This window comes from Zootoca vivipara, chromosome 1 (assembly GCF_965207765.1).
Source record: "Zootoca vivipara chromosome 1, rZooViv2.hap1.1, whole genome shotgun sequence".
Taxonomy (NCBI): Eukaryota; Metazoa; Chordata; class Lepidosauria; order Squamata; family Lacertidae; genus Zootoca; species Zootoca vivipara.
In genome coordinates this window covers 8184711-8209206 of record NC_142582.1, presented here as the reverse complement: position 1 = coordinate 8209206, position 24496 = coordinate 8184711, and the positions used below count along the sequence as shown (strand labels likewise).

Here is a 24496-nt window from a genome sequence, read left to right as displayed (position 1 = left end):
TGGGAAATGGATAAGTGTTAGCCACAAGAGATGGAAGAGACATTAGAAGTGGCTTGCTCTGAATAAGAAGAAAACAGAGTATCGGAATTATTTTCTCTGAAGAGAATGTCTGTTTAATAAAATTCGGATATGGATATGCTTTCCTAGTTAAAAGCACGGCACATGTTGGATTCTGTTCCTCAAGAGCCCACTATGATATGTGTCCATGGAGGAACGTTGCATTGTCCTTCACTGTGTGACCTCTTCTCCAGAATATTTTTTTGAGGAGGTGTTTTTCCCTTCAAAGAAAAAAGTAGTTGATAAAGGCAACCTTGTAAATAAGCCCAAGGAAGTTACTAGCCTGCCATATTTTTTTTTAATACCAGTCTGCATTTCCATGATGGCTGCAAAAGAGGAGACACTTCTTTCAAGATATTAGCTGTAAAAACAAAAACAACATTCTTTCTACTAATTGGACTGGTGGAGGTGGGCCAGAGCAATCGGGCCTTAGTCCACCAGCTTGTTGTGTTTCCCTGATCATGGACCTCAGTGATTTTCGAAAGCAATATATGGGTGTTCTGGCTTGACACATACATTTGGTTATGAGAGTCCTGATGGATCAGACCAGAGTTTGACCTAGTCAATAATCTATGTCCAACAGTGTCCAGTGGGAAGCTCACAAGCCCAAGTATGTCCACCTGCATTGTTTGTTGTCAGCCAACCACACAGAAATATATTGTCCTCCAACATGGCCATTCCATTTAGCTGTTGGTAGACCGGCACCCCAATGCCAGTTGTCTAATTGTTTGAAAAGCCATGTAGGCTAATGACAACCACTGCATCTTATGGAAATGAATTCCGTAATTAATTGCGTGTTGTGTGAATAAGCATTCCCTCATCACCTTTCCGTCCCCGACCTGCTGTCAATCCGTTTCATTGAGCAGACTCAGGTTATAGGGTTGTGAAAGAGGGTAAAAAATGTCTCCGTCCATTTTCAACTCACCAAAGCAATCTGCAAACAAATGCTCATTGCAATCAGGATTTGATCTCAGCCCGTCCCAGTGCTTTATATCTTGGTCCTATCAGTCACAGAGTGGAACATATCCCATAATTGCTGCTCAGCCAGATTCTTTCCTGCTGTGGGTTAGCTGTGATTTGTTTTCTTGCTTCATATTTTGACCAGTTTCAGAGTTCTTCTGAGCACACCCTCCTAATTGCTGAGAAATCACAGCTACCGTATTCACCTTTCAGCTGGAGGAGGAGCAGTAGGTAGAGAATAATAGCTCCAGGCAAGATTGAACCTCTTGCGCTCTTTACTTTGAAAAGTAAGCACCAGTTTTAACCAATGGCTCTGCAGTTTTTACTTGAATTGAGCTGTCTCGTGATTGGCTGAGATAGTTTTAGATCCCATCATAGAACGAAGTTATTCCACCCAGCAATGGGTGAACTGAACCATAGTTTTCTAACGAAAACAGAAAATAAATACAGTAAAAGTAGTTCCCTCTCCTTTGCAGACTGAGAAATGAAAACAAGACCATCTGAGCACTAGGAAAAGCCCTATTTTGATGTGGTTTTGAGGAGCGACACCAGTGTGTGTGTGTTTGTAAAAGCTAAAACACGAAGCAGCAATCCTTGCATGTTGAAAGCAAACTGGGATATTTGCCCAGGCTTTGGGAATTTCCTCCCCCCCATCCCCCCCCAATTGAGGAAATGCACATAATCTTTACCCAGGTGCCAGACAGCATCCTCTGTCAGCAGTAATTTCATGACAGAGGCTGTCTCTCACCATGCAGATCTCTTTAGGAGGGTGTTAAAAATATATATTGAAGAATTTTGAGTGAATGAAGACTGCAGGAGCTGGACGAAAAAACAAGGGCGAGAAAATGGAGCTGTGTTTATATAGGTGTCACAATTGGTATATATTGGACATAGAGATCATTGTCCATCCCCCTCCCATCTCATCTCTCTGATATATCTAGCTTTTCACATAATTACTTTTTTTAAAAAAAAGAAAGGAAGGTAGGAGGAAGCCTGCTTCCTATCCTGAGAGTCCTTTATCCCCACATTTGTAGGAGATTTGCCTCCTGCCTATGCTATGCAGGGACCCAGGTGGCGCTGTGGGTTAAACCACGGAGCCTAGGGCTTGCTGATCAGAAGGTCGGCGGTTCGAATCCCTGTGACGGGGTGAGCTCCTGTTGCTTGGTCCCAGCTCCTGCCAACCTAGCAGTTCGAAAGCACGTCAAAATGCAAGTAGATAAATAGGTACCGCTACAGCGGGAAGGTAAACGGCGTTTCCATGTGCTGCTCTGGTTTGCCAGAAGCAGCTTTGTCATGCTGGCCACATGACCTGGAAGCTATACGCCGGCTCCCTCGGCCAATAATACCTTTACCTATGCCATGGAAGTAAGTCACAATGTCCTCTATGATTCAGTTCCATTTTTTTTAAAAGGATGGTACGAATTAGTGGTGATTAATTTAAACCCCACTGAAATCAGTGGGACTTCACTTTAGTTGGTTTGGAGGCCTTGTGTTTTATTCATTGATTCCTCCCAAAATCTCCCCTGTTGTTGTTGAATATTTTGTGTGTTGCTGGGCTGAGCTGTGGGGTATTAATACTAGTTTTGGGGGACCCTGCTGCATATTAATTTCCACATGCCTGTGCAACATTTGTTGTCGAGAATCGGCTCCTCTGCAGTAGGAGAGATGTGAGGATGGAGCCAATGTGTAATCTAGCTATGTAGCAAATCGATGACAAAATCTGGCTTTCCTTCTGCGTGTAAACTGTCAATCAGCAGATTTTTAAAAATCTTATCGTTTCAATTAGAATTGGGGTTGGGGAGTCTCAATCATGCCTTCTGCTGGTTTTGAGGCTTGTTGACAAATATGGTGTAACTTCCATGTCTCTGGAAAGCACATACAAATAATCAAAACAGTTGGAAGATCAAGCAGATGGCTTTGTCTTACTAGTGCTAATAGCATCACCACCAAAAACAACAACTTCACATTCCCAAAATGCACCCAGTGTCTGAAGGCTTTTTTTTTTTACATAGTACCTAATAGGTAAAGGTAAAGGGACCCCTGACCATTAGGTCCAGTCGTGACTGACTCTGGGGTTGCGCGCTCATCTCGCATTATTGGCCGAGGGAGCCGGTGTACAGCTTCCAGGTCATGTGGCCAGCATAACAAAGCCGCTTCTGGTGAACCAGAGCAGCACATGGAAACGCCGTTTACCTTCCCGCTGTAGCGGTTCCTATTTATCTACTTGCATTTTGACGTGCTTTCGAACTGCTAGGTTGGCAGGAGCTGGGACCGAGCAACGGGAGCTCATCCCGTCACAGGGATTCGAACCGCCGACCTTCTGATCAGCAAGCTCTAGGCTCTGTGGTTTAACCCACAGCGCCACCTGGGTCCCTAGTACCTAATAGAAACACACAATGAATGTCAAACCATGTGTCTACCGCTGAGTTCACTGGAGTTTACTTCCTGGTAAGTGGGCATAGGGTTGCAGGCTAGCAGTCCTATCCAGTGCTTTTCTTCTTCTGGCGGATACACAGGGGTACACATACGCCTAAACATTTTGTGAATCTTAAGTTTGGCCTCATTGAGGGGCAATATTTCAATAGGAGTAGGAAAACGAGAGTACCCCTGAATGTTTTTTAAGAAAAAAAGCACTGGTCCTATCTTGGGAGTTGCTGCACGGATAACAGCAGTTGTGAGGTTTGGTTTTAGGTTCCTAGTGCTGATGTGAGGATACATATATCATCACCTCATGTCATCATGAGGACATCCCCCCCCCCCAGCGTTTGCCGAGCAGCAGCTATCACCATCCCATAGAGAAACCAGATAAGGGATGACTCTCCTCCTTTTTTTGGAGAGGATTCTTGATTATAGATTGGCAGCAGTTTCAAGTCTGCATTAGCTTTGGGCAGGGGGGGGGGTGTTCCTTCCACATGCTGCACTTTAGATCTAATGGTAAGAAGATAGTGCATTTTGTTCCTTTACTCTGAGACCAGTGTCTGATTGTCCCTAATGAGCACTTCCAGATTGTATGGCAGGAAATTTAGTACTTCCTTAAAAAGGTATTTAAGTCTCAGCACATTCTCCTCTATGATTTCTGGGCAGCCAAGGCTGTATGTTGTCTTCCCACCACACCAAACCTGTTTGCAAAGGGAATTTGCTCGCTTATCACTATTACTTATTTTCAAGAAGGATCCTTAGGATTCCAGAGAGTGCCCCGAGGCCATAAATTGCCCAGTCCCCAAACTAAAGCAAGGTTGTCTAGATGAATGAGGCCTGTGATTGAGCAGCTTCATGTTGACTCTTGATGGCAGGCAATGCACACATCCTGAACTTAACTACTAGTGTTGCAGAACTGGTGCAGTTAGGTCATTTTAGATTCTGGACTTAAGGGTCTTAGTGGGGTCAGGGTGGGACTTTCCCCCATGGTAATACCGTATTCAATACTCTGCTAACTTCCAAATGTTGCAAGCCAGCTCTCCTGCATTTGGTGCTCATTCTACTCTGGGGGTCCCTGGACATCTGCCCCAAAGTGTTGTCCTGGTGTCTCCCATCCTTTCTAAGTCGCTTCCCATCTTGATTGTGCCACTCAACTGAGGGCCATCCCTTGTAATGTAGAGCAGACTACCCTTCTGCATCCTTCAGGGACATACCTTTTAGGCCCCTATCCTGGCTGGTGGGTTGGGAGGGAGGCAGAGAGCTGAATCTAATCCTGGGAGATGTTTGCCACGCAGCCCACGCTGAGGGGTGACATCTTCTGTCTCTACAGGCTCAGAAGAACTGGGTGGGGATACTTCCTGCTATTGACCAAGCCAGAAGATAAATCTATTAGCGGAGTGTGTGAATTTAACCTATAGATAGAGAGTACTGTATATGTGCCTCAGGCATTTCTTTCTGGAGTGAAGCCTGATTAACTCCCAGAAAGGACTGAAATGAGGACTGCTCCCTCGGCCGGCCTTTCTGGTAGCACATTGAGTCCCTGCAAGTTTGTTTAGAGTGGTTGCTTGGCATTGTGTCTTGCAGGAAAAGGAATGAGTCACATGAGATTTGTTTCTTGTCCAACAAGCTATTTTTCCTTTCAACTCTTGATTTGCAGATAGAGGATCTTGTGACAAAGCCAGAATCCTGCCAGTGTATCACTTTTCTTTCCTCCTCTGCCCCTTTGAGGAGCAGATTGGTAACATGCTGTTTTAACGGGTCAACACAAGGCAAATAAATACAGGAAGGGAGACTACTGGCCTTCTCCTGCAAATGATGTTATTGTGAGTGCAAAAAGTGCTTACAATATGTATGACACGTTAGTACAAATTGGAGGGAGGGGAGAGAAGTTTATGTCAGAGAGTCCACTAGACTGCGTGGTATTCAGATGAACTGGAAAGAATATGCCAGCAAAATGAACATCCACAGTCCACTCCTTTATTCTGAGGAGAATATCCTCTTTTATCCTCTTGTCATGGATAGTAGAGGGAAATTGATTGATTGTGATCCCAGAAGCCTTTTCACTAGCGCTTTGCTTAGTTTAAAATGGACTTTGTAATTATTGTTGCCTACACAGCTTGTCTAATAACCTTTGCTCCCTGATTGAATGATTTCCTGCAATATCGCAGAAATATTAAGCACGGGGTTGAAAATATGAGTTACACCCACTCTCATATCAACCTTGATATAGCTAACCAGTCCTGTGGGTTTTTCACCTTGTGCTTTACGGTATCTGCTAGTTGCTTTCTGTTATCTCAGTATTTTCTAACCAACACCTGCCAAAATGGTTGGTTAGATACTTTGTTCATGTGCATTTCACTTGTTGTATTGCTCTCTCTGGAAGGGTAAAGAAAGACTTTTAAAGACTTGGTTAAGCTTATAGTATTGTTATTATTAGCTTCTTAGTGCAGCTTAGTCACACACACACACACACACACACACACACACACACACATGGATTGGATTGCACCGTAACTTTTTACATAGACCTTCCTCTCAAATAATTAGATTGATACATTTGTGTCTGTACAATACCTGTTAAGGACACACACAATAATTGTATACGAGTAATCTTGCACATTCTGATTAACACAAGGAACTTGGGGTTTGCTTCGCTGCTGGGATATGATAACTTATCTGTAAGAAGCATATGGCAACACTCTTCAAATCCAGAACTCCACCATGGGCTTTCTTGAGAAATTTGTGTGAGACCACGGTGAGTGACAGACAACCTGATGAGCATTTGAACGTGGCCTAAGAATGATCAGCTGTGTGCTTGGAGGCAGAGAACAAAGGCACAGCAAGGAAAGCGAGATCTTCGTGATGAGGAGGAAGGAGATCTCTGCTCATCCCGGCCAGGACGGAAGCTTAGGGAGGGCAGAGAAAAACTCTCCCCTCCTCTGTGCCAGGTCCCAGGCATTGAAGAGGCTCATATTAGGCTTGCTGTTGTCACAAACAGGATTTTGCTGGCTCAGGATTCAGCAGGTAACTGTCTTCTCTTGCCTCCCCCAAAACCCTACACTCAATTGGGGAGTTTCCACTGGCCACCATTAGATTGGGATTAATTGTTGTAACCTGCCTCGGCACTTGTGGGTGAAGGGCTGGCAATTTCCTGAATAATAATACCACCCAGGATGTCGCCAATGGTAGCTTGGTGTTCCTCACTGGGCAGTGAGTGCCTCTTCTCCATCAAAACTCTTCCCAGAGCATTGGCACATTTTAGGAGTTTCAGATTGCTCTATAAACTGCCCTGCTCAAATTGAGCCTCAAAAATGAGCTCACTTGTTTGCTGCAGCAAGTTCCGAACGTGCCTTTACAGCCACAGCGCTTGAAAAAGTGTTTTTTTTTATTTTTAATGAACGACAAGCTACTGTGGCGGATTATGAATGTTGCGCACAAAGACTCGGCAAAGACAAGCAGCTTGGATTATAAAGAAGGGGTTGGGAGCGATTTTTTTATAGATAAGTAAATAGCAAGGCCAAAGATTTATGAACCATAGGGAGAGCGAGAGATCTCTTTGGCTCTGTATGTTTTACAGATTATGATGGCTATGAAACTTTATTCATCACAATAGCTCATTGGGCATCTAAAACATTCAGATGATGAAATGTTTTGAATACAATGAGCAGAAGTGCAGATTTCTCAAAGTTTTGTTGCTTTCAAGCTATTTCGAGCAAATGAAGTGAATTCTAATCAGCATACAGTGGTGCCTCGGGTTAAGAACTTAATTCGTTCTGGAGGTCCGTTCTTAACCTGAAACTGTTCTTGACCTGAGGTACCACTTTAGGTAATGGGGCCGCCGGCACACAATTTCTGTTCTCATCCTGAAGCAAAGTTCTTAACCCGAGGTACTATTTCTGGGTTAGCGGAGTCTGTAACCTGAAGTGTCTGTAACCCGAGGTACCACTGTATACTGATCGCAGGAGGTCAGATGTGAAATAGCGTGATAACTTATTAATTAGAATACAATGCTTTTTGCTTAATGTGTAAAGAAATACCTCTAAAGAAACGTTTTATAGAGCTGTGACTGGCACGACAGATGAGATAAATCAACATGTTCAAAGTATAAGCCATCTGTAAAATGGAACTATATTTTCATGGTAGATTCCCCCCCCCCAAATAATTTTTATTTGTTTTCCAAAAACAACATTACAAAAGCAAAAACACGCAAAAACACACAAAACAAAAAATAATCATAGTAAAAAGAAAAAGAAAACAAAAATAAAACATAAAAAAAGAAAAACATCATTTGTTACGTTTTACTTAACATTGTTGACTTCCTCGATTCCCCTCTCCCTCGGTCCATTTTAGAATTACATTTAGGCAGTTTCCATCTTACATCTTAATTCTATCTGATACCTTTTATCATTATCTTTCCATTATTCTATTCTAAAAACATCAACTATATTCCACCAATAATTAATCAATTAATTTCAATCAAAAAAATTATTTCCCATCCTTCAATCTTCTATTTTTTCCCTTTAGCCTAAATTTTATTACCAAAGATTTCCCCTAAATTCCAATAGAGATTCTTATATCATAATAACATTTAACACTTAAAATTGATACGCCCCCTCCTCTCCCCTGGGCTCAGGATCTCCCTGATGTTTCACCGAGTTCCATAAATCGTTCCAGTTTCGGACCATTCAAATCCACTGATAAAATTTGCATTCATTAATTCATTCTTAATTGTTTCTTGCTTTATTTTCTCTCCCCCTTGACAGATACGATTTTATTGAGATACGGGATGGAGACAGTGAATCAGCTGACCTTCTGGGCAAGCACTGTGGGAACATTGCTCCGCCTACCATCACGTCATCAGGCCCTTCTCTCTATATTAAATTCACCTCAGACTATGCACGCCAAGGTGCTGGCTTCTCTCTACGCTATGAGATCTACAAGACAGGTCAGTACCTAACTGTTCAGGAAGACACCAAACTTTCCTTGATGCCCCTCAACCAAGTTGTCACATATGCCTTGACTGAGCCCAAGTTGTCTTCTCCTCATTGTATGTTGATTGACAGAACTGGTGCCCAATGGAACAACTTCTAGGGCATGGTCTGAGGGCATGTGATAAAGCAGACTTGCTGAAGCTTAGCAGATCCAGTTCTGGTCAGCGCCTGGATGGGTGGCTGCGGTGGAACCCTATGTACACTGCTGTCCAAACCGGTGAGCCTCTTGGGCTTGCCGATCAGAAGGTCAGCGGTTCGAATCCCCACGATGAGGTGAGCTCCCGTTGCTCTGTCCCTGCTCCTGCCAAGGCAGCAGTTTGAAAGCATGCTAGGGCAAGTAGATCAATAGGTACCGCTGTGGCGGGAAGGTAAACGGCATTTCCATGTGCTCTGGTTTCCGTCACAGTGTCCCATTGCGCCAGAAGCGGGTTTAGTCATGCTGACCACATGACCCGGAAAAGCTGTCTGTAGACAAATGCCGGCTCCCTTGACCTGAAAGCGAGATGAGCCCCGCAACCCCATAGTCGCCTTTGACTGGACTTAACCCTCCAGGGGTCCTTTACCTTTTTTACACTTACTTGAATATCCTGATGGAACAAGCTGTGGTTTTAATATGGAAAAAAAACCCAAATATCCCCTCCCCAATGTTTTTGTCCAGAATGATTTGCTTCCCTGGAAAAGCCCTAAAACAGGGATCCCCAAACTGCGGCCCCCCCAGATGTTTTGGCCTACAACTCCCATGATCCCTAGTTAGCAGGACCAGTGTTCAGGGAAGATGGGGATTGTAGTCCAAAACATCTGGAGGGCCGAAGTTTGGGGATGCCTGCCCTAAAACATGTAACAGATAAGGTAGCTTTATTTAAATATATAATCTACTTTATTGTATCCTGGAAAGCATGAGTCATTCTTTGCATTTCACTAAGCTCAGTGAGCTGCTAATGTAAACACAGAAAGTATGACTTTCATTCATTGATTTTATGCGGAAATTTATAAACCGCTCGGTCATGAAATATCCAAGCGGTGAACAAAAATGTACAGAATGGTGTTCTTTGATCCTTCAAAGATTCACAGAGACAAAGTTTGAGAGTCCTTATCCTAGCCATATAGGCCATATCAGCACAGTCTGTTTTAAGTTTCCCTCCTCTGTGCTACATCCCTTCCCTAATCTGTTTCCACAACATTTCCAAGGATGTAAAATATTTTAGCAATGTACAGTATTAACTGTGTGTTTTTATTTTTTATTTTAATTTTTTACCATGGCATGGAAAGCAAGCTTCTTCATTAAATTATCTTGTATAGTCTAGAACAAGCATCCCCAAACTTCAGCCCTCCGGATGTTTTGGACTACAATTCCCATCTTCCCTGACCACTGGTCCTGTTAGCTAGGGATCATGGGAGTTGTAGGCCAAAACATCTGGAGGGCCGCAGTTTGGGGATGCCTGGTCTAGAACTACAGTGCATCTTTTGAAAATCAATACAACCCAGGTGGTTAAGAAAGCCCAACAGAGACTCAATTTCCTTAGAGATGAGGAAAGAACGATGTCAGTCGGCATTTGATGATCTCCTTCTACCGGTCCACAATAGAAAGTGTCCTTTCATACTGTATCACGGTGTGGTACGCTGGCTTGACATCAACGGATAGGAAGTGCCTACAGAGGGTGGTGAATACAGCACAAGATATTATGGGCTGTCCCGTGAATCCACTGGATAGCATCGCGGAAGAACATTGCCTCAGGAGAATGAGGAATATTCTCAGGGATGATTCACACCCTGACCGGCACTTTTTTGATCTCCTGCCCTTGGGCAGAAGATATAGAAGTATGATTAGTCGCACGCACCAACAGGGTAAAGAACAGCTTCTATCTGTGGGCTGTTAGGCTGCTGAATGAAAAGATAACAACAGGCATAGCTGCCAAGTTTTCCCTTTTCTCACGAGGAAGCCTATTCAGCATAAGGGAAAATCCCTTAAAAAAAGGGATAACTTGGCAGCTATGACAACAGGGCAACTGACTTTTGGGTTTGGTGTGTGTGTGTGTCAGTAAACGAGGGGAATTAAGACTAAGTGAGCTAAGTGGGGGAGCTCGTGTAATCTCACTGTATACAAGTGACAATAAAGTATTTCAATCTTTTCTCTGTGGCATTTATTAAAAAGCTTGTTAAAGTCAAGGCTAAGCGAAAGTGTTCCTCTCTTAGATCTGCAGTGAGGTCTCTCCCCACCCCGCTCTCCTGTGAATATGTGATTCAAGCACAGATCAATAGCCTTGTGTTTTCTCTTTTCAAGAAGCCAAGGGTTTTGCAACTGGTTGTAATGCTGGCTGAAACGGGCTGCTGTTGGCAGTGCCATCGGGGGAGCAAGACGGGCGCCTCTTGAGCTCTGTATAAGAGGAACTATTCATAACGCCTTTCTAATACAAAACTATTCTTGGAGAAAGTGAAAAGCTAATCAGAGGCCTTTTTAAATTGGCTCTGTCTAAATATTTGTCAGATGGGTGGGTGTGGGGATGAGAATTTTTGTGCCTGCAAGCGTGGGTGAGACGATGTTTTTAAGTGCTCTGGGTTGCCAGACATTCCATTCCTAGCATCTTGCATGGGATAAGTACAGGAGGTTTATGTCACAAGTAGAACATGAAGAATCTCTCTCTCTCTCTCTCTCTCTCTCTCTGTGTGTGTGTGTGTGTGTGTGTGAGAGAGAGAGAGAGAGAGAGAGAGAGAGAGAGAGAGAAGGGGGGCAAACAAGCTTCCTGATCTTACTCAGAAACCTTAATGAATGGTGGAAGCATAAATTCAGAGGCACACGAGATTCCGCTGTATGGTCCATACATAAAGGTAAAGGGGCCCCTGACCATCAGGTCCAGTCGTGTCTGACTTGCGGCGCTCATCTTGCTCTATAGGCCAGGGGAGCCGGCGTTTGTCCACAGACAGCTTCCGGGTCATGTGGCCAGCATGACAAACCTGCATCTGGCGAACCAGAGCAGCGCACGGAAATGCCGTTTACCTTCCCGCCGGAACGGTCCCTATTTATCTACTTGCACTTCGATGTGTTTTCGAACTGCTAGGTGGGCAGGAGCTGGGACCGAGCAATGGGAGCTCACCCCGTTGCAGGGATTCGAACCGCCGACCTTCTGATCAGCAAGCCCTAGACTCTGTGGTTTAACCCACAGCGCCACCTGGGTCCCTTGTGGTCCATGCATAGGTTGGTGCTAATAAATTTGCAGGTGCTGATCTTACACAATTTACATAATCTTTCCTGTCCCTCGTGTGCCTTCCAGACCAGAGTTTTCTGGAATGAGCTATGGCATAGGGCTTTTGTTCCTGGAACATGGTGAATGACCATTATCCATCACTGGTGTGTCAAAAAACCTCAAACTCTGGCAAAAGTATAAGCTGCCTTCAGCTGAGTTTCAGACTGCATTTGAAATTAAACTATGGTTTATTTTTATGTGAATCAGCCTGGGTGAGTCTTGGTTTTGCATGCTCCTACACTCCCTTTTCTTTCTCCTGCACAACAGCGAGGAACAGATTTAGTTTTCAGATTAGAGTTTGAACCTAAACTCTGGCAAATCCTAACTATGGTTTATTGAAACCAACCTGCTTCATAAACTAAAGTTTGAAGAACAGCTTGTTTCAGTAAACCATAATTAACACTTAAAAAAAACAGGTTTGTACAGAACACTAAACTGCAGCTAGTTCAGAATGAAACTTAAAGCTTCTGAGTTTCTCCTTAGGGCTGTGCCCAGAAGAAGGAAGGGGAGTGCAATCAAGGCTTATTCATGTATTGATAATAGTTTATTGTTAGCAAAATAAAAAAATTCCTTCAGTAGCACCTTAAAGACCAACTAAGTTTTTATTTTGGTATGAGCTTTTGTGTGCATGGTCTTTAAGGTGCTACTGAAGGATTTTTTTTATTTTGCTTCGACTCAGACCAACACTGCTACCTACCTGTAACTAGTTTATTGTTAGGTGAGTCTGCTCTTGTGTGATGTTATAGTTCTGGGATCAGTTCTGTAGGTGTACCTGATACCTTTGCAAAACCCATGGGTTATATATTTAAATACATTTCTTAATTGCATTTGTAACCTGCTCTTTATCCAGCAAGCTCAGGGTAGCAGAAGTGATGGGTTTCCCCTTTCATTCTCATGACAGCAATGAGATAGAGTGACCACCCCATTGCCACACATTGAACTTCACAGATGAGTGAAGATTTGAACTTGGGCCTTCCTGGTCCTGTTTGAACTTGGTCTTCCCTTCCAACTCTAATCCATGAAGTTCAGGCTTCAGCACTGTTTAAGTGCCGTAAATAGATTTTCCCATAAAGGCAATTCAGAAGGTTCAACTACTGTAAATTGCTGCTGTGCATTTCCTTGAAGATGTGAGTCAGCACATGCATATTCAACTAGTATTGTTACAGCTGCACTGGCCTTCGGGATGCTTCTGGGTTCAATTTGAGTAGTTGGCACTTAGCTAAGAAGTCATTGGACCCTGCTGTAGGCAAAGTGAAGATGATTGTGGAAAGGCACTGGGTCTTTATACCACTTGCCCCAAGGCTGAGAAATGAACTCACCTCCCCACATCGGCAGTTCCTTCGTCTTTATTAGCCTTATTGAGGGGGGATGGGGTGCAAAATGCATATTTTTTGTTCCATCTCCAGTTCAGCTGGCAAGTTTCATTTGTATTTGTTTTTCTGTTTGTGGACTGCTGTTCATGTTGTTTATTTCTTGTCCCTGTGCTAGCGCTTGAGTGCTAGTGCATGAGTTTAATAAAATCAGCATGTCTGGACTTCTGGTTAGATTTGGGGAGGCTTGAGCAATATCTTTCGTGACATGGAGAAAAATTCACTGTGCCAGAGTTTGAGAATTTTTGTTCTGCAGGACTGGTTTATACTTGGTTTTCTCCTGTATCAGCTGTGCCGCCTTCTCTGGAACGCAGCTTGCTGGGGGAAATGTTCCACCGCAATTCCCATTTGCCGGAATTGGTTGTGTGGATAGGAAGAAGTGCTGTTGCGATTGTGGAACTGTTGGAAGCTGTCTTCATCCTCATTTTACACTGGTCGGGATTGCAATGTTTGGCTAACTAACTGATGAGTTTAACTGCTCAAAACTGCTTTTAGTCAGTTAAAGAAAAGTGCTCTCGAATCTTCAGGCACCAGAGTTTCGTTTAAAATTACATTACTTTCAAAGTATTTGTACAAACTGTAAGGTGAAACATGCCCCTTGTTGTAGGAGATATTCCACTTTCTTCTGTCGTGTGGAAGGGGGTGCCTCATCAAAGATGGCGCCTTTGTCATGTATGCCTGCCACCATCTAAAAATAGAGTGTTTGTTTCAAACTGTTTGTTTTATTTATATGCAAATTTATGCAGTTTTAATCAATACTTAATTAAAACCCCTATGACTAATCAACCAAGATTTATTCAACTGGGTGCCAGCCCTAACACAAATATTGCTTCCTAGCGTTTGCAGATACATGTGTAGCTAATTGTATATTGAGGAAAACAAATGTGAACCAACCGCAAAGAGAAGCTGGCAGGCTAGCATTTTAAATGTTGTATTTCAAATTGTTCTAACCTGGCCTGGGACCTCCGGGTGAAAGGTCGGATAATAAATTAAAATAATAATAATAATATCCATTTCAATTCTGTAGGTGCAAGAAACCCTCAGAACAACCTTTCAAGCTACTTATTATTTATTACACTTCAACCCTACTGTTTCTCCTAAGAGCTTAGTGGCTTTATATTCTCCTCGTTTCGTGTTATACAGGTCCAGCCCTATTTAGCTTTAGCAATAGAACTGAGTCATGTGGCTACATAATGTCCTTTGGCCTCCTCCAATTACTTTTGGACTCCTTTGTTACATTTGCCAAGGACAGGCATCCCCAAACTTCGGCCCTCCAGATGTTTTGGGCTACAATTCCCACCTTCCCCGACCACTGGTCCTGTTAGCTAGGGATCATGGGAGTTGTAGGCCAAAACATCTGGAGGGCCGCAGTTTGGGGATGCCTGGCCAAGGATGTTCTGCAGTTGATCAAGAAGGAAGGAAGTCTTTGCCGAGTCTCATTTTCCAAGAATTTTTCTCCTACCTTCCTCCCACCTACGATTATGTCCAACATGCTTTTATGTCTGAAAAAATGATGGAGCTGGTTTTCAACTCTGTGATATATCACCAGCTAAACATCACAACATACTGACATATCACCATGTCTGAAATATGGATGGAGCTATGTGGAGCAGGGGTCAGCAACCTAAGGCCCATGGGCCAGAAGCAGCCCGGGGAGGTCGTTTGACCGGCCCCTGAGCTGCCCCCGAGTTGCGTGCTGCGCTGTGCTAAACCGGCGTGGCGCAGGGACTCACTTCCGCGGTGCCGAAAATCATGTCTGCGCAGACGCCAAAAATCGCAGGAGTGTGTGAGGGATCTCCGCGGGACCAGTCTGGCCCAGGCAAGATAAACCTTTGCTGACCCCTGATGTTGAAGCATTGGCGGGCTTCATGGTCCCCCCCCCAATTATGATTCACGATATAATACTGCCAGATCAAAATTATGAAACCAATATCATGATATGGACTTGAATCTGGATTTGGATGATATATTGCCCAGTTCCAACAATTCATGATATATGGACTTTAAACTGGTTATGGGTGATATATCAGTATATTGCCCAGCCCTAGAGGTGTTGTGTTCTTAGCGATCATGACTTCCTTCATAGGGAAAACTACTCAGTTTGAAAAGGGCATTGACTGCCTGGGACAAAACTGAGAAATTCAAATGCACGTGGTCACCCGGTAGTTTACTAGAGAGTCATTCAGTGACTGGGATAATATCCCAAGATTTATTCTTCATCATCCCAGACAGTCTGTCTCTCTCCCGCCTCTCTCTCCTCTCCCACTCCTAGCTTTTCTCAATCTTGGATTCCCAGATGTTGGACTACAAATTCCACCCACCCTAGCTAGCAAGACTGTGGTCAGGGATGATGGGAACTGTAGCCCAACAACATCTGGGGACCCAACTTTCAGAAAGGCTGCTTTACATTGTGGAATCCAATATCTATAGCGATATATATACACACACACATAAAGAAATCAAAACAACTCCTCCCCTTAGGAATACAAAACGTTATTTAAATATCAAAGCACTTTATCTCTGAATTACATATTCAAAGTATATACAGGCCATGCAGGGTCTTCTGCTCTGTGCCCTTTAGTAATGGTTTTGAAATGAAAGGAGAATGAGAAGAAGCCTATTACGTGTGGTTTGTTGTGTTAGCAAATTTGGTGATTTGTTTTCAGATGCCTATATCTAAGCTGCTCAACTAGAGTCTACATTGCCAGGCAATCCAATTAAGACCCACTCATTTTGAAAGTCATCTGATTAAATTAATCTACATAGCCATTAGTTTAACATTGCCATTGTTCATCTTTCATCTCCCTTAAAGGGGCCGAATCTTCTCTCTCTCTCTCTCTCTCTCTCTCTCTCTCTCTCTCTCTCTCTCTCTCTCCTAAAATATAGCACAAGTACACACCCATGCAGCTCTGGTGTGGTGGTTGTTAGCAGTGTGTTAAGAATTGCTCACAGTTGGAACTGTGCGTTTTTCTGAGCAACGTCTGTGTAATAAAACAAAAGACGGAATAGTTGTGAAAGTTAATCCTCTGTTAAAGCAGTGGAACCTCGGGGTCTTGTAAAATTCCTTGTTCCAGCCCCTCCTCTCCCCTCCCAGTGACCCGTGGGCTAGAGAATTCAATTGTTAATTGTCTGGTCCCTAAAGAGCGATAGTTTCTATGCAGTCATAGCCTGAACAGAATGCAACCCTTTTCTCCCCCCAAGGCACCTTGGGTCAGCAAGAAACAGAAGGCACTTAGCCTGCTGTGGCACAATGGAGGGCAGTGTTGGGTTCACCGCTAAATAAGTGGTAATATTGTCTGTGCTGCTGGCAGTCTGAGAGCGTTCCATAAGGATGCAAATAACTTGCATTTCTGGTGGTTAGCATGGACGAGTGAGAAAGGCGGTTCTGTTTGTCCTCTCGACCAAATCCCTCATTCCTACCCCCAAAAAACGTTTAAAGCCGGGCCACTGTGCAAGCTGCGACTATTTATGTTCCATTTTTATAATGCTTAAGATGCTGGATTTCAGGTGTCACTTAAGTAAGGCTGCTTTGCTAATTGCCACTCTGATGGAAAATAAAAACGGGGACAGTAATATTAATAATTAATACTTTTGCAAGGCTGTAGCAATTTTCTGCATGAGGGATTTAAGTGCTTAAAAAAAAACACCACACACAATTATGAATTACGCCTCTCAGCTTGGCTACTGTTAACGCTGATGTAGTATGTTAATGTCCCATTGTTTCTCGCTGTAGGCTCTGAAGATTGTTCCAGAAACTTCACCACTTCGAACGGTACTATTGAATCCCCAGGATTTCCTGATAAGTATCCTCACAATTTGGACTGTGCCTTCACCATCATGGCCAAGCCAAAGATGGAGATCATCCTTCAGTTTTTAACCTTTGACCTGGAGCACGACCCCTTGCAAGTCGGGGAGGGGGATTGCAAGTATGATTGGCTGGACATCTGGGACGGTATTCCTCAAGGTAAGGATTAAAGTGATGTATCGCCAAGGCTCTCTTCCGTGTCTGGCTACTGTCACACTAACAGCATCAATTTTGAGTCTGCAGAATTCCATAAAGGTCATAAATTGCTAACACTTTACGGCTCCATCCAATCTCACATGTCGTTGCCTTGTCCTTGGCAGGGACCAGAGCTTAAATTGAACAGTGATAGAGTTCCTTTCGATTTCCTGTGCCGCCATTGCACCCTTACTGGTTCAGCATAACTTCAGGTGATGTTAAAAATACATTGAGGCCTTAAAACAACCTGATTCGTATAATCAGACCATCAAGATTTAAAGTTGGCATCTTTGAGAGTTCTCTGAAGTACTCTGATCTCAGAGACTCCCTTAGCCAGAAAAGTATAGAATAGACAATTTTCTACATTGATTGCATACAGAAAGGGTTTGTTTGACACCTTGAGCACAATTTTATATATAAAAAAAGTTGCCGAGAAATGTTATCCATCAATTGATCAATCAGAATTTTTCATGCTAGCGAAACAACGTATGCACTAAAAGTGAAAATAGCTGAAGGTTAGGCTTCTCAATGGCATGAACATGTATGATTACTTGTGTTGAATAAGAACCTCCCCCAGGCGACCAGGCAGGAGAGCTCTCTATATCTGATTTCCTTACTGCATAATCCCCGGCATGTCTGCTCAGAATTATGCACCACTGAGTTCAAGGACTGCAACCATAATCATTCATGGCCCATTCATGTTTGTAGGTAGATGGGCTGGTGAAATTTATGGTGGACTACTGACTTGTGCACAAAACTTGCAGCAGGCAGCATTTTACGCAACAGTTTAAGCATCTGTTTAGGCTGCTATGCTTTCAGAGAAGAGCTCTTGGAAATCTGGGGTACAGAGACACCCTTGTGCAAATTAATTGAAGCAAAGCATGTTTTCTATGCCACATCGATCAGTCTGTCAAGCACCCACAAAATAACCTTCAGTTATTATGGTGTTGGAAGCCTGCAGCCAATAGAAGGAATGATGGGCTCACCACAATATATTGAGGTTCTACGAAAGAGAGTTATTCCAGAGCTGGAAAAGAGGCATCCTGGCGGTACTGGGATATTGCAGCAGGACCTAGCCTCCTGACACACATCGAAAGTGGTGAAGAAATTCGTGACAGAGCAGCAAATACAGGTACTTGATTGGCCAGGGAATTCCCCGGACGTAAATCCCATTGAGAATTTGTGGGCTATATGCAAAAGTTGCCTCCGTGCTGTAAACTGTACGACTATGGAGAAGCTCATTCAGGCGCTGATTCAAGTGCGGTACAGGGATCGGAAAATCAACAGTGACTGTTCGAAACGAGTAGACTCCATGCCAACCTGTGTTCAAATGCTGCTTAAAAATAGCGGAGGTCATATCCGTTACTAATTGACGTATGTGTGACTTTTGTACATGTATATGTGAGTTTTGTACAATAAACTACATTGTTTGTTTCAATTAATTTGCACAAGGGTGCACATGCGAGGAGTTTTCATCCCCAGACGTTTTTATTTTCATCTTGGAGCCTCTGATAATATGGATGGCTTGTTCCTGCCCCTGCAATGCTTCCCGAGTGAAGTAGGCAAGATGACAAGAACTTTATCTAACTCAGAGTTGTGCTTCTCTTCTGTTTCTGTTGCAGTTGGCCCCTTGATTGGCAGGTACTGTGGCACTAAAACTCCTTCGGATATCCACTCGACTACTGGCATCTTGTCACTCACGTTCCACACAGATTTGGCAGTGGCCAAGGATGGTTTCTCTGCTCGCTATTACTTAGTTCCGCAGGAGGTGCCAGAGAGTAAGTTGGCCTCTTGTTCAGTTCGAGCGTTCGCCAGTATTCCTCTAGTTCCAGTTTCTGCACTGAGGACCCTGAATAAAACAAAAAATGTAGCCACATGTGGGTAACTTTTCTGAATTCCCCACCTCAGAATTATTTTTAGTTTTTCCATTTTAATTTCATGGCAGAACTCAAAAAAATGTGGTTGTCTGGAGCCTCTCTTACTTGTTTTGTTATCTTTGCTCACTGCTAACACCCAAGCTTCAGCGGCAGATTTAGAAATTGCTATGGAAACCCTAAACCCAAAATTAAAATGTCAAAATTTTGCGAAATAAATTTGTTAGAAATGCTTCAGATTGGCGTTTGAGGTATGCTCTGTATAGGAGGAAGGAAGGAAGGAAGGAAGGAAGGAAGGAAGGAAGGAAGGAAGGAAGGAAGGCACTTGAAGCCATATTGAAAAAGCATGAATTTGAACCATTTGAATGTTAACAGTTGTCTCTTCCTCTAGTGTGTGACATCATATCTCAGTTTTTTTTAAAAAAATCTTCTTTTTATGTCATGGGTTCAGAGCCTGGGCTACTTCAGAAGTTGTTGGGCTATAAATCCTATGACAATCCCTGACCATTGACCATGCTGGCTGGGACTGATGAGAGTTGGAGTTAATCACATCTGGAGGGCCACAGGATGCCCACCCCTGTTGTAGTGGTACCTAGCCCACCCCTCCCTGTGCGCCTGCGTACCTTGGAATGTCTTAAGTCAGGCATGAACTTAAAAGGGCGAGGCATCTCCCCGCTAGACACTTCCCCTGATCCCTCCCCCTGATATCCTGTCTGAGGTTGCAGTAAGGGCTCTAGGATGCTGCCTGAGCCAGTGTGCCTCTCTTCTGCGATTGTCAGGGAATGCTCACTGCTAGAACAACCCCTGACAAACAGCATAAAAAACCTGTAAATGCTGCCGGGGGGGGGGAACCACCTAATTTATAGAGATGATTTGGAAATTAGGTATGCACAGCTGCAATATCTTTAATTACACTTGGAAAATTTAGGGCTTTCTTCAGGCTTTTAGTGAAGAATTCCAGTTTTCCTTGCACTTTGCAGGAGATTGCCAGGCAAGAACGTTCCCGGCCAGCAATAGTTTTGCAGCACTTTGATGCAGATGAGAAGGGATTTGATAGAGCTCCAGATGCGAGCTCTTCCGTGGCTGTTTCTGAACATTAATATTTCATCAGCTTTTCATAGGTGCATAGAGACAATTCTATTTTGTGCTCATTTTTGCAGACACATGTTTTTTTAATTCTTATTTTATTTGAAAGGAAGTTATGAAGCCATTAGCGGTGTTTCCCTTAGTGGAGCTGCACAGATTCTAATTCACTCTCCACCTGCTCTAGACTTTCAGTGCAACAGCCCGTTGGGGATGGAATCCGGCCGAATCTCCAACGAGCAGATCACGGCCTCCTCTACTTACTCGGACGGCAGGTGGACCCCACAGCAGAGCCGGCTCAATAGTGATGACAACGGGTGGACTCCGAATGTAGATAACAACAAGGAATTCCTGCAGGTATGTATGCCCAGCTCCAGGGCAGAGGGCAAGCGGCACTCGGTAACTAAGGAGGGATAGCAGCATGATTCAGAAAGGCTGGTACTAAAACCATAATATCTGGCTTAGCAACAGTTGAATTGCCAGGCAACTGGTGAGATCTGATGTTCAAGTTTTTGTCAACAAACACATGGCCAGCTAGAGTGCCCAGCTAGCATTCTCCTCTATGAAAAGCTTGGCTTGGCATGGGCTGGCATGCTGTGTGTCCATGGAAGCAGGCTTGGCAGGGTGATGTGGGGGGAACAAGTGTCTTTGTTTAGACACATGGTTTGTCTTGGCAGGGAGCTGCCCCTGCCCTCTGGACTTTCAGGTCACACACACACACACACACACTTTCTCCTTAAACCAAACTGATTACCATGCTGTCAAATTGACCCCAGTACATGAAGCTCGTAGAATCTCCTTGTTGCATGCTGGGAATCAGCAGGAGGGCATTGAGCTGCTGTTTGGCAAAGGCGGCGTGACTCTTGTCTTCATGAACTGAAGGCAGCACTGTTAGAACATTAACATTCCTGCAGAAGTCTCGGCTTGACCTGGTGGCCCCCGAGCCTTGATGGGCTTTCCAGAGGGCTAAGAGAAGGGAGCGCACTGCCGCTTCTTACAAGCCCCGTCGACTCCGCGACAGATAGAAAGGAGCAGGGCTTTCCCGCATGTGCTAGGAGAGCACAGCTAGAACAATATTTATTCTGCTGGGGAATCTTGGTGCATACCAGCAGCTGGGGAAACCAGCAGGAATGTACAAAAGGAAGGCTTTGGCATGGGCTGCACAGAACCAGTTCATGGCAGCAAAAAAGTCATATGGATTGGATGGAGAACCGTGTGGTGGGAAGTGCTAAAGGCCATTCAACATTGGAAGTACTGGAACAAATGGAGCAACTGTCTGAATCTTCATGGCTCAATTCCTAAGCCAGCATGCCTTGATAAGCTGCTGTATCACTAAAAATCTCCAAAAAGCACAAATTGGACACTGTGACTTAATCTTACACGTGAAAAGACACACACACACACCCCAAAAAATAACCAATGCATGCTGACCTCTTTTCCACTGCAAATGAGGCAAGAGCTTAATTTGGCTGGAGATTCTCTAGCTTGAGCTTTGATTTTATTTGGGTTTTAAGAACATCAAAGCCAAAGTTCCAAAGTCCTTTATTCAGCTTATGGTCAGGGGCTCCTCCCAACACAATGCTAGCACATGCCTTGCCTGAACCAGAAAATGCTTTTTCACTCCTGCAATCTGCCGGCGTTTGCTTGCAACAGACTTAGCAAGGCATCAGGGGGCTGGGGGCGGTCCCACTCTGTATGATTAATGACATAATGGTAAAGGGGCACACAGCCTGTTTTTGCTCAGATTACTTCCACTCCAATGCATAATTTTGATCATGGCTTGCAACTGAGGCTGGTACACAGTTGTGCTGGGCATTTTTTTTAGGGGCATAGTAAGGATTTCATCCCAGAGATGTTTACAGTTCAATTTGACGAAGCAATGGGGAGTGGGGAGGGGGAAGCAGGACGGGAAGCATTTTCAAAATGTGCTTCTCTCCCTCAATTATGAACCTTGCAACAAAACCAGGCAGGCTGAAAACATTTCCATCTATGGCTCACGGGCTGCCACATCCAGGGATGTTAACTCAGCTGGTCTGAAAATTGATCCTATTAAGTTCTTATACTGGAACAGAGCTTAGACAGAATAGGCAACTCTAAACATGGCCAGTGGCAAAAGCTACAGCTGCGTCACAGTGATCTACTAGAAATGAAATACCGCCATACTAATTTATACCAGCTGAGCACTCGAACCCCAGGCCTGCTTTCAAACGTATCCTTCTTGAAGCATCTGCAGCCCAACATGGCGAGTCCTGGAGAATGCCTTTAGCAAAACACACTACACTATTGTATGCTGTTGGTGGCTCTGAGATCCATCGTGGCTCACGATTCCATTTGTATAGACTGCCTTTATTGGCACCCAAGGCAGTGTACATGGGATCAATGCCCATCGATCCAGGCATTGACCTGTCCTAGACCTTCGGAACAGTGGTGGCCTCATGTACCTTCAGACCAAACCCTTATGTCTTCACGACTGCTGTCAAAGGATGTGCTCACTGCAAGTTCTGTGTCGTTGGCTTCCTAGTTCTCACCCTCCTGATTAGCATGTTTGTCCCATTTGGCATCTGCAGACGCTGCTTCTGAAAAGGTTTCAAGCAAAGAGCAGGTCTACCTGATTACCGCTGAACTTGTGAAACTCCTGTCGTTCTTCCTTCGCCCTCTTCCCCTCTCCTTCCCCCGCCCACAGGTGGACCTCCGCTTTCTGACTGTGCTGACGGCCATTGCTACTCAGGGTGCCATCTCCAGGGAAACCCAGAACGGCTACTATGTCCGGTCATACAAACTGGAGGTCAGCACAAATGGGGAGGACTGGATGATGTACCGCCATGGGAAAAATCACAAGGTAAGTGCTTCCTCTTCCCCACAACCCCCTCCCCCCCCAAATAATAATTCCAGACGGCAAAGGATTCTGTTGATTGTCAAATGGAAGGTCTAAATTAGGCATCCCCAAACTGCGGCCCTCCAGATGTTTTGGCCTACAACTCCCATGATCCCTAGCTGACAGGACCAGTGGTCGGGGAAGATGGGAATTGTAGTCCAAAGCATCTGGAGGGCCGAAGTTTGGGTGGGGATGCCTGGTCTAAATCGTCTAGGAGACTGCGATCCACTCACAGACTTAAAAACTGGAAGTGATCTACCCCTGTTTTATTGTGGTTCAGGTCAATGTTTTAGTGGGGTTCAGGGAATAAAGTTCCGTTGGGGGGGGGGGCTGGCAAAATTATGGCGGGGTGGGTGGGGTGTTAGCCGTTCACCAATATATCGCTGTGGAAAGCAGTCTGCCTCATAGCTAAAACTCTGTCTTCTGTTCAAGAGAAAAGGAGAAAATGCAGCGAGGGGAGAGGGGGCGGGGCCAGGTGCTCTACTGAACCTCCCAGGGATCGACCAGTCCTTCCCGATCGACCTGTTGGACATCCCTGGTCTAAGTTAACTTGAGTTGTTGCTTTTCTGCTGCTCCCCCCCCCCCGTTTGTACTTACTGCCAAGATGCAAAACGTGGAGCTGTCGCCCCCCCTCCCTCCCCAAGTAATCTTTATTACCTCTTGAGGGGTGAGGAAACAGTGTTCCTCCTTGACAATGGTGGGGAAACTCTGGCTGCTGTTGTGCCTTGCTCAGCGGAGAGAGCCTGCGGGTACGCCTGTGGACTGCAAATGAAGGAGAAAATGCTTCTGCAGCCCGGCTTTTGCCGTAGAAGATTCATTGAGCATTTATGGCCCGAGCCCCGTCCACATGCTGGGTTAACAATCACAAAACCGCATGAAACTGCAGTTCAGGAGTTATTGAGGCTTAGAAAATGAAAGGGCGCAAATCCTGAGGGGGGGGATCACAGTGACCTAGAGAATAAAGCTCGGCGATAAATAACGAGGAGCAATTCGGTTTGTCAGGGATAGGGGATCTGCTGCGGCGGCAGCGCCCGTTGGTTGGAAGTGATGCATTGAACTCTCTCTGCTTGTGCCTCCTCTGTCTATAAATACGGCTGTCTTGACCCTTGCTGATCCCTCAACCTCCGAATGCTTAGTGTTTGCTCAGTGGGGGGGGGAGAGAGAGGGAAGGCACTTACTTTGTGCTTTGGGCAGGTGTGCGGAGAGAGCAGGCCCCTCACGGAGTGCAGCTGTTTGTAATAAAGCTGTCTCTGCTCTTGGGATGGCACGGAGCTGTCATTTATCTTTGCCTTTGTTGTGAAGGCGCTTCCGAACTGACCCTCGGTGCTCTCCGCTGCAGAATACTGTAGAACACGAATTCAAAATTTGCCAGAGCAAACCCACTTTCAGCTAAGAGGGAGGGAAGCTTCTCGAAGATGCAGCGGCTGCTAGCTAGGAGCGATAGCAGGTTTAGCCTCTCTGCACTCTTTTATTCCTCTTTTATTTCTTCTTTGTTTGTCTGCGATCCCGAGGCAAGCAACTCCACTCAAGAAGCTCCTTCCCTTCTTAGTTTTGTAATCCAGAGCTGGGGGTTCAAGTGGGACTGTTTTTGTGGATCGCCAAAGGAAAGATTGCTGTATTGTTTCT

At 44.6% G+C, this 24496-nt stretch overlaps 1 protein-coding gene across 2 annotated transcripts in view; it reads left to right on the top strand.

Annotated features, from left to right (window-relative positions):
• Positions 1-24496, top strand: part of NRP2 (neuropilin 2) — a 214894-nt gene that overhangs the window by 71139 nt on the left and 119259 nt on the right. For both annotated transcript variants that reach the window (XM_035137736.3, XM_035137744.3), the window contains exons 3-7: positions 8199-8380; positions 16772-17002; positions 18661-18816; positions 20183-20352; positions 22679-22834. In XM_035137736.3, the coding sequence (XP_034993627.3) occupies positions 8199-8380; positions 16772-17002; positions 18661-18816; positions 20183-20352; positions 22679-22834 (895 nt within the window). The remainder of the gene's footprint in view (positions 1-8198; positions 8381-16771; positions 17003-18660; positions 18817-20182; positions 20353-22678; positions 22835-24496) is intronic.